The sequence below is a fragment of the Oryzias melastigma genome, linkage group LG7, assembly GCF_002922805.2.
Source record: "Oryzias melastigma strain HK-1 linkage group LG7, ASM292280v2, whole genome shotgun sequence".
Classification (NCBI taxonomy): domain Eukaryota; kingdom Metazoa; phylum Chordata; class Actinopteri; order Beloniformes; family Adrianichthyidae; genus Oryzias; species Oryzias melastigma.
Window position 1 is genome coordinate 32,392,101 of NC_050518.1, and position 10,332 is coordinate 32,402,432.

Below are 10,332 nucleotides of genomic sequence, written 5' to 3' on the forward strand. Positions count from 1 at the left end.
GTGCATATGAGAGTGTGCATGAGTGAGAGTGCATTTGAGAGTGTGCATGTGTGAGTGTGCATGTGAGAGTGTGCATGTGTGAGAGTGCATGTGAGAGTGAGCATATGAGAGTGTGCACTTGTGAGAGTGCATGTGTGAGCGTGCATGTGTGAGCGTGCATGTGTGAGAGTGTGCATGTGAGAGTGCATGTATGAGAGTGCATGTGAGAGTGTGCATGTGTGAGTGTGCATTTGAGAGTGTGCATGTGTGAGAGTGCATGTGTGACAGTGTGCATGTGTGTGTGCATTTGAGAGTGCATGTATAAGAGTGCATGTGAGAGTGTGCATGTGAGAGTGTGCATGTGTGAGTGTGCATGTGTGAGTGTGCATGTGTGAGTGTGCATTTGAGAGTCCATGTGTGAGTGTGCATGTGAGAGCGTGTGCATGTGTGAGTGTGCATGTGTGAGCGTACCTCCAGACTGCGGATCTGCTCCCTCAGCAGCCTCTTCTCCTCCTGCTCGGTGTTCAGAGCCATCTCCAGTTCTGGTCCAAAGCAGTGAGTTATTGGACAGAGTGCAGCCGACCAGCCTAGCGCTGCCTGCTTACCTACACTCCTCTCTATGCTCTTCTCTGACAGGCCTAAAGAGGGCGCTGCACACAGCAGGGGCAGTCTGTTAGGCCAGACACACACTACAACGCTGCAGAGCTGATCAGAGACCAGGCTAGTCACAGATCTGCAGTCAAACATCACATCTGGAGCATTCGATGAAGCTCCTCCATCGGATGATACGGTGGAATGAGGAGCCGTTGTCTCAGCAGCAGCAGGAAGGCCGTAAACACTAAACTCAGTGATTTCAAGTTGAACTTTTCCTTCTGTTTTTTCATGTTAATCTGTGGATTCTGACTTCATGTTGGTGCAGATTTAGGAAGGGTGGATCCTCCTGTCAGATCCACTGGAATCTGATTAAATCTGATGGAATCTGATGGTCTGCAGCCTGTGGAGTGTGTTTGCCCTCGGCCAGCTGATCTACACCAAGACGAGCTGCTGCTTCAGCGCCGATTCTCAGACATGGCCCAGTTCTGCCTCCAGACCAAGAACTACAAACTGTTTTGATTAGCAAGCTTTAGACTGGGAACCTCAGATTTGGACCAAAGTTTGGTCCATTTAAAAGGCTGATGAAATCGAGCTTCCAGCTCTGGGGATCAGCAGTGCACTCTGACATATTTACCTCATCAAATTTACAATTTCATGTTCATTTTTTTCAGGTTTATAATCTGGCTTTTCATTCACTTTTCGCCGATCCTAAACTGACCCCATCATTGTGTCTCCTCTGCGGCTCTCAGCGCTCCCAATCCAGCTGGTTTTCCATGTTTCCCTGCTTTCATAGCAGCCATGATCTGGTCGCCATGATGAGCTGAAACAGGCGTGTTTGCATGGAAACATAGAGAAACCATGCATGGGGGGTCCTGAGCACCAGAGCTTAGACACCTCAGTTTGCATCACCTCAAAGCTGCATTGAGATGTCACCCATAGTTTATCATTGAGGTAAGAAAGGTAGAGAGCAGGAAACAGAAGCAGAGAAATCCTGTTTTCTGCCTGAAACCATCAGTGAAATCGTCTCTGATGAGCAGAAAAGCTGTTTCCCCATAAACAAACTCAGCTAAAAAGGACATCTGTTTAAGCATAAACAGGAAAAAGACGGATTTTAGACCTCTAAAGGTGGAGAAGAAACTACAGGAGTCAAACACAAACTGACACAAAGTTCAGCAGAAATAAAGGAATTTAAACCAACATTTATATACAATAACATGGAAATATTAGAGCAGAGCAATAACATACTAGAATATGAATCTTTTTTTTTTTTTACTTTCTGGAGTCTTTTGTTAAGTTTGATTTTGAGGTAGTAACAATGCAAATCAAGAGGATTTTAAACTGTTTCAGTAGAGAACAATAAAAAAAATGCAGGTTGTAAATAATAAATAACTCCAAAATGTCCTGTAAAAACTCTAGTTGTTGAACTTCTGCTTAATACATAGATAAAAGTGGCTCTAATATTCCCAGTGACCTTCTCTCTTGATTTGTGTTACACTCCTGTCATTCAGACGATCCTTTACAGCAGAGTGATTAGTAAAAGTAGAAGACGAGAAGAAACTCACCGTGCAGCTCTGTGTCTCTGTGCTGGATCTGGATCTGAGTTCACAAAGACAGAACAGAGCAAGAAAATATGTTACAACTCTAGTGAAAACGTGTGAGCCGACCCCTGAAGATGACACAGTGAGTGATTAAAAACTAAGACATTTAGATAGTTGAAATATCTGGCCCACTGCCACCCACCCACCCATCCATCTTCTTAACCCACTATGTCCCTTTAGGGGTCACGGGGTCACCAGAGTCTGTCTGGCTGCTGTGGGACAAAGGCAGGGTAACACCTGGACAAGCTGCAGGGCTGTCCGGACAACTTTTAAAGTTAATTAACGAAACTATTTAACTACATCCAAAAAGTAAAAAGATTCCAAAAAAGAAAAATATATTTTTAACATTCCAGAGACAAAGTTTCATGACCGGAGTTTGGACCACCGAGGCATCGTCTGCCACCCGATCCAGATGTCACCGGCCCAGGAGCTCTCCTGCAGGTGATGGACCCATCGGAGAGTCATTCTACGTCGTTCTCTTCAGGCAGACCCAATGGGCCCGTGGGAGGAGCCAAGGTCACCAGGCGCTCGCCTGCGAGTCACAACCACAGACCTGGCTCCAGGGCGGGGCACCGGTGACCCCAATACAGGCCACGTAACAGATTCTTGATCTTTGAGGCTCACAAAGGGGTCCTGAACCACTCTTTGACCTGTCGCCCATGGAGACCCTACTGGGACCAAAGAACAGCGCAGCTCCTGGGATCACTCCGGCTCTGGAAGCCTTCCACCACGTTAAGGTGGTTCTGGACCGGAGAAAGGTAGTTTGTGATCTCTCGGTGGGTGGAGTCTCCTGCCTCAGGGGGAGGAGTTTAAATATCTTGTCTCATCTGCGAGTGATGGAAGATTGGAGCGTGAGATCGACAGGCGGATTGGAGCGGACAGGAGCGGACAGATGGACGGACGGACGGACGGACGGACGGACGGACGGATGGATGGACGGACGGATGGATGGATGGATGGACATTCCAAACAAGCTGAACGTGGGGCTGACCTAACAACCCCAAACCTTACGTCTGTCTGATGTCAGCTGGACTGTGAGAAGAGGGCGGCTGCTGCCCGGTAGGGGGAGCACACAGCGGGTCATGAATGTGTTGGAGCATAAACAGAACTTCAGGTGGGCAGCAAACACAGACGCAGTAAATATCTCATGTTCCTGTGAATGTGTTCAGAGCGCGCATGACGGCACGACAACTGCTTCCTTAGAGCAACAACACACGAAAGCTCAAATTATTGTTCAGTTGTGAAGCTCTGCTGCCTTCATCTTTTTATCAGTTTGAAGGAATTTAAACCGCATTAGTTTGTCCTAGAGCCTGTTTTTACATAAAGGTTTGCTCCCTGCTGCTTCAGCGGCTCCAACTTCTTTTCAGCCGTTTTTAGTCCAGTTGAAAAGAAAATAGTCGAGTGTGTTGAAGGCAAAAAGATTCCAACTCCAGGACTGAAGAAGAACATCAGTAACAACAAAGATGTTAAGATTTTAGAGGCAATGAGCCTCAAAGTCCAGCGTGGTCATCGATGAAGCGCTTCTCTACGGGTCACAAGACTTTCGTCTTTCATGTCATGTGACCAGAACACAGCGGTAGCTTGTGGTTAGAAAATGGGAATTCTTCTGGACCGACTCTTTCTCACCTTTTCCCCCCTCTCACCAGACCCGTCGGCCGCCGACCGCTCCCCATTCCCATCAGACACGCCATTGGCGCCGGCTGACCCGTCGGTCTCCGTGGCGTCCTGCTGGTTGCCGTGGGTGACCGTCTGCCTCTGCAGCTCCCTGTCGAAGTGCTCCTGGAGAGCTGCAGGAGAATGACATGAGTCCACACTGCTTCATCACCAAACATCACCAGTGGTAGAGTGTCCCTCATCCTGGGAGACCGCTGGTTCAAACCCAAAGACGCCTTTTCCACTCAGACCTCGGATCGGTGGGTGAAACCTGCCTCTCTGGTACAGCACACTCAGGTGTGTGATCACTGCTTCACCTTTCATTTTCTTCTGCAGGGTGGAGTTCTCGGCCTGGAGACGCAGCAATTCTCCGTCCATAGGGCTGGAGGTGGAGCTGGGGGGTGGGCTGGATATGGAAGCTCCTCCTTCTTCCTTCAAGTCCCGGTTCTCCTTCTCCAGCTGCTCTATCTGCGTGCAGAGCTGGAAAAGCAGAGCAGCGGCGTTGCAGCGCGGCTTCAGCTGACGCAGCGGCGGCACACCTCCTGACCCACCTTGGACAGCTCCGTCATGAGCGTGCTGTTCTGCAGCCGGAAGTCCTCCTCCTGACTGTGCAGCTTCCCCTGGAGCATCTCGTTCTCGCTCAGCAGAGCGTCCACTTCCTGCAGAAACACGGATCAGAGTCAGGGATCTCCTCCTGCAGGAGGCCAAAGGAGAGCCACCAAACATGAAAACATACATTCTAACAATCTATTTAAGGAATGCTCATGAGTCGAAGTGCAACTATGTTACCACGACAACGAGACGAGCAGCAAATGTTACCTGAGCTTTTTTGCTTTTATTCAAAGCCTGAGGAGAAACAGAACAAGGCAGACGTCAGCTTTGACGGTCATGAAGGTTCATCATTAGAAGAGGAAATCTCTGGACATACCTTCTGTGCTTTGATAAAATCTCTCTCCAGAAGCACATTTTTCTGCCGCAGAGCGCCCAGCTCTGAAACACAGACATCAACAATCGGGTCAGGAGATAAAGAAACGAGGAGAAGCACCGGGAACTCTGCTTTGACTGCAGTGACCTTCTGTCAGGAGGTCACCTCAGTGAGGATGTCTCCAGACTAATGCCAGAACAGAACTCTGTTCCAGCTGCTTGATGTAAGAAAAGCTCCAGAACATCCACACTCCTGGGATGATCTTCCAACCAGTCCTGACTTTGTTCAGCATTTCTCTTTGATATCAGAACATTCAGGTCCAATACTTTTGGTTTTGATCATTTAAAAACAGTTTTAATGTTTCGTTTTTTTATTATTGAAAATGGATTTGGAAAAGCTTCAAAACACATTGAGTTTTTAAACAGTTTTACACTTATCTTTAATTTACAATTTGTAAGTGTCGTGTTCATTTTTACCTATTTTGATCGTTTTCAAGCCAACAAAATAGAAAACAAGTTAATCTAGTTTGACATTTCTCAAAACACGTTTGGTATGCGTCGTTAATCCACAGAACTGTCTGCTGCTACTCTGGTTTGGAACCATTTTTGGAACTTTGTGCCCAGTTTTGCATGAACTTCGTCTCTTTTGTAGGTTAATCAAAATGTAAATGAAAACATTTTAATTTGAAAAGAAGTATTTTTAAAGTCAGAGACAAACAGAAACTGACTTCAGCTTCAGCTTTCACACATCCGTTTTTTGCAGGAAGAGCAGTTTTTCTCTTCACTTTTTCACTTTTGCTTTGACACTTCCAAGTAACAACAATATGTTGTCATTGTGCTGAGCAAGAAACATTGGACACAAAACGCTTTCTTTCACCAAAAAGCTTCAACTTTCAAAAAACATTTTCCGTTTTACCTGCAGAGTTCTTCCTGAGATCATCTGACAGCTGGTAGTTCTGCGTACGAAGCTCCAACAGCTGAGCCTGCAGACACACAACACACACACAACACACACACAACACACACACAACACATTACTGAGTACAACAGCAGTTGGAATGATCAGCTGAAACGGACAGAAAGAGTGGTCTCCACATAAGCTTGATTGGAGACACTTCAACACGCTGATGTTCTCCCACATACATGAAGACCTCTGTTCATACAGACTAAACTGACGTGTTCACAGACTGGTCTTATTCAGATCAATAACTCACCAACAAACACAGTTTGACTTTGTTGGTCATGTAAAAAAATAAGCAACCACCGTATCTTTTCCTAAGAAGATCTGAGCATTTTGTGCAAAGCTGGAAGAGCGGTTGAGACTCAACGAGAGCTTCATTCAAACAGTTTGGAAAACAGTTCTATTAAAGACCCACACCAATGACAATTGTGTTTTTAACTTATTCTTGAAGCATTTTTCCCATGATGGAGGATATGTACAAAATCCTTTTGGTTAAAACTGTTTTTGAGTATTTCTTTAGTCAAATCGCGATGAATCAGAAACAGATGAAAACCAGCGGTTTGAAAAGTTCAGGTTTGTGCTGCTATGGGCGGGGCCAAAGTCTCCCTGCTCCTCTCCATTCTGATGCATCCTCTCACAGACAAATAGATCCATGACCATCTTTGTTTTCCTGGTCTGAGCTGGAATCTCTACGACTGGATATCGATCACCATTTTTGTTGCACTGCTAATGTTAGCTTGACCGTACATTAAATACAACAGGGAGTGCTAATCTGGAGAACCAGGGAGGGGCAAGTCTGATTTATGGAATAAGACACCAAAAGGCCAGACCCTGAAAAAGGCTGTGAAGTCGGTATGACCAGGAAGAGCCTGTGGGAAACGACAAAGTCCAAGGTGTGGCCATGCTGGCGTGAGGGTAGTTAATGATGACTCATTGTGCCTCAGAAGTTTGTTTCTGTTTTAAACCTTCAAACTGACCTTGTTTCCTTCCAGTACCAAATCCAGGGAAAGTTTCCTGCAGTGTCTATGATCCAACACAAGGTCAGAGCGGGATGTAGACAAACCAAACTATTACATTTAACCCAATGCCTAAAAGTAATGTTTTCAAATGTCAGGTAGCAGCTCCCACAGTCTGTTGATGGCCTTAGATCAGCTCTTATTTCACCATTTTAAATCATTTATTTATGACAACTAGTGCTGCCACGATTAGTCACGACTATACCAACTATTAAAATAGTCAACGACTAATTTAATAGGCGATTAGTTGTTTATATATATATAAACATCTTAAAACAGTGCGCACATTCTACTGCCGCATCTACCACTGTCTTTGACACACATGAAGAGTAGTGCTAATCCAGGTCAGTAGTGATGTCACAGGATGTTCTAGGAAGACTCGAGTACCATAACAACACGCCAACGGAGCTTCAAAGTGAAACTTATAAAGAGAAAAAAAAGTTGTGTGTTTTACATGCAGTCTTTGCGTGACCCAATTAGTCAACTGATTGAAAAAAGTAATCGGTGATTAGTCGACTATTAAAATGATTGTTTGCAGGATCCCTAATGACCACTTCCAGATAAACAAACAACCAAAACATGCTTTACTTGGTCCTACTGTGTAATAGATGGCACTCATTGACTCCGCTCTGAGTGCAACATTCCAGAACCTTCTGAGCTCAATGTAACATTCAAGAACCTTCTCCTCCATGACCTTCCTTTAACTGAGGGAAATCTTTAAAAACAATCTAAACTCAAAAAGGTTGCGACTAAAAAGCTTCTATCTGGACAGACGAGGTGTTGCGGTCTCTCCAAACAGCTCTCTCACATATTCAGAAGAGCAAATATTGGTCTTCCTGATCAAACAGGAACATCCTTCCAACAAGAACAGCCGTGACCTCCACCGGTAACTCAATCATCGTATATAGGCCAGCAGAGGTCACGAGCTCAGTCACTGTCTGTTTGGTCCAAATATGGCATCGACATCCACAGCAGGTACAGAGCTTCAGGAAATTGGTTAAAGAACTTGCAAAATGCAGGAAGAAGGCGGAAACTGACATTTCCCAACCGAGAAAAAAATCTTACTACGAACATAACTTCTTACATTCTCCAACTTGAAGTGTTTCAATCTCAGCTGCATGTCAGTTTACCGAATGAATGATGTTTCCGTTTGTGACACCAACTACACATCCATTTTTAAACAGAAATATGGGGATTAAAGAAGACAGTGATACAAACCTTAAAAAAGTTTTAAAGTTACCTGAATTATCACGATAAAAGCCTGGTGTCAGCATCTACAAAGGTCAGAGGGATTCTTTTTGGACAAACACCTGCAGATTACTGAATGTGATTCGTTTTAAGAGCACGGGCGGGCACGGACAATCTCACTCAAGATCCACAGAAACAACAGAATGGGTACCAAAGTTCTTCAAGATCTTGGTTCAGAACGGGGCAGAAGATGTCTGCTACAGCAGAAACTGGGACTATGTCTGTGAAAGACTGAACAAATCCATCGAAGAAAATGAGATTTAGATCCAAAAGAACAAACCACCATGAAGAGCTGAACTCAGTGGAGAAGCAGACGCAGACTGAAGGGAATGCAGTGATGGTGATGGATCCTGAGTCTGCTCTGGGAACATGGAAGAAGATGAAGTTTGAGTTTGATCCTCTGAAACACGAAGATAAACGACAGAAGTGACGGGTCTGACTCATGGGTGACAGCAGGTTTAAAGAGGTTAGAGCAGGGGTGTCACACTCATTTTTGTTCAGGGGCCGCATTCAACCCGTCTGATCTGAAGTGGGTCGGACCTGTAACATCATAGCAAAATAACCTTTTGTCAACGTGTTATCTGTAGCTTTGATTTGTCTTTTCTCAGTTGGAAAAATGCCTCAAACAATCTAGCAGTCTAATCATTACATTGTTTATCCTGTTCATTTCTTCATCTCTTGTATCTCCTCTGATCCCCCCAGAACCATAACTCACCACAGGAATGGGCTAGACACATGCTTTCTTTAGGGGAAGAACGAGGAGGATGTAGCAGAGGCTGCAGTAATACAAATTCCACTTTTACCTTTAGTTCCCTGAGCTAAAGAACACTACAGAGGTCCCAGGAAATGTCTGCTTTCCACTCACAAATCAGAAATCATCATCGCCCTGGATTGTTTTGTCTCTTTTTGCACCAGTTTATGAAGATTTTTTTGTTCTAGGACTAACATTTTAATTCTAAACAGGCACATTTATAAACTTCCACTATAAGACCCACAATCGAGTTTTAGATATCTACTGACTGCACAGCGGGTGTTGTGCCAAGAAATGTTTCCCCTGCCAGTATTTGTTTCCCCTGGCGCAACACGACTTCTGGCATTTGCTTTGGAACACTTAAGATTAAGCGTGAAAGGAAGGTGAATTTTTACAAAACTTTATTCTAAGAGTTTATTGTCATGATTTTTTTCCACACATATTTTATGTAAAACAAAGACACAGATTCTGTCTGGCCGCTAATCCAGCAAGAATCTGTGGCCTCCAATTGTTGGAAATAGAAGCAACAACTCTTTATTGATTGTCTGTCGTTAAATAATTCTATGACAAAGTCACTTTTATCTATTAGCCAAACAAAAGTCGTTTTTTTTAACACAAAAATCTGTTTATGTACAATATGCACTGCAAAAACTGAAACGGATTTGTTATATTTAAAATAATTAGTTTTTATCAAATTTTGAGTTGATGATTTATTCAACTCAAAAATGAAATATGATTCAATTATTAAAAAAAAAAAAAAAGACCCGAAATGGAGTTAATTGTTAAAATCCACCTTCTTTTTACGCTTTTGGGGACAAAATATGAGTGCTGTGAAACAAATCAATAGAAAGGGGAAACAAATCCTGGCAGAGGAAACGTATCTCGGCACGACACCGGGACCATCCGGATCCGTTTCAACCAATCAGCAGAGGTGTCAGGAGAGCCGCAGGTCGTGAAGCTGCAGGACCGTCATCCACTGCAGGTGCACTGCTGTCACCCTGCAGGGAGGTGACGACAGGTGCGCGGTCGCCATGTCAACAGGTGTCTTTTATTCATGAGAGCAGTGGCCTCCACACACAGACAGAAACGCCGCTCATCCCGTGACTCTCATCACGCTAACACCAGGCTAGCATCGGAGGCGCGCTCCGTGCTCTTCACCCGCGCGCGACAGCCTTAAGGACGAGGCTAACACACCCGGCAGCAGACGCGTCCTCCTCCCAGTTCAGAGAGGAGTCCGCACCAGCACCAACAACAGTAAAGAGTCACAGCTCACCAGCTAACACCGTTAACCGCTCCCACCCCGGGGCAGCTAGCGGTTAGCATCGCGCGCTAACGGGATGCTGCCGCGGAGCTCGTGACTTTCCCAGCACTGACAGCTGACTGAGAGTGAACCGGAGTGAAGCCGCGAGCCCGGAGCTTCCCCTCACCTGCATGCGGTGAAACTCCTCCTCAGACAGAGCCTGCGACATGGCCATGTTTACCCCGGCAGCCAGCTATCAGCCTGGGCTAGCAGTGGAAACGCAGCGCTAACGGGGCGGAGCTCTGCAAAGATGAAAATGCAGACACGTCTCCCACTCTGACCCAGATTCCAGGACCAAACGTTAGAGC

General features: G+C 45.3%; 1 protein-coding gene across 4 annotated transcripts in view; it reads right to left on the bottom strand.

The window, feature by feature from the left end:
* The window catches only part of gripap1 (GRIP1 associated protein 1), a 31,672-nt gene extending 21,340 nt beyond the window's left edge, over positions 1–10,332 (bottom strand). Inside the window, exons 1-10 of one of the 4 annotated variants that reach the window (XM_024263866.2) lie at positions 10,152–10,329; positions 5,665–5,731; positions 4,753–4,814; positions 4,644–4,670; positions 4,376–4,483; positions 4,142–4,304; positions 3,798–3,958; positions 2,136–2,169; positions 585–629; positions 451–521 (exon numbers count right to left, since the gene is read on the bottom strand). In XM_024263866.2, coding sequence (XP_024119634.1) covers positions 451–521; positions 585–629; positions 2,136–2,169; positions 3,798–3,958; positions 4,142–4,304; positions 4,376–4,483; positions 4,644–4,670; positions 4,753–4,814; positions 5,665–5,731; positions 10,152–10,199 — 786 coding nt within the window. In that variant the 5' untranslated portion in view covers positions 10,200–10,329. Of the gene's footprint in view, positions 1–450; positions 630–2,135; positions 2,170–3,797; positions 3,959–4,141; positions 4,305–4,375; positions 4,484–4,643; positions 4,671–4,752; positions 4,815–5,664; positions 5,732–10,151 lie in introns of all 4 variants that reach the window. The other 3 variants (XM_024263865.2, XM_024263867.2, XM_024263868.2) reach the window with 3 other exon arrangements.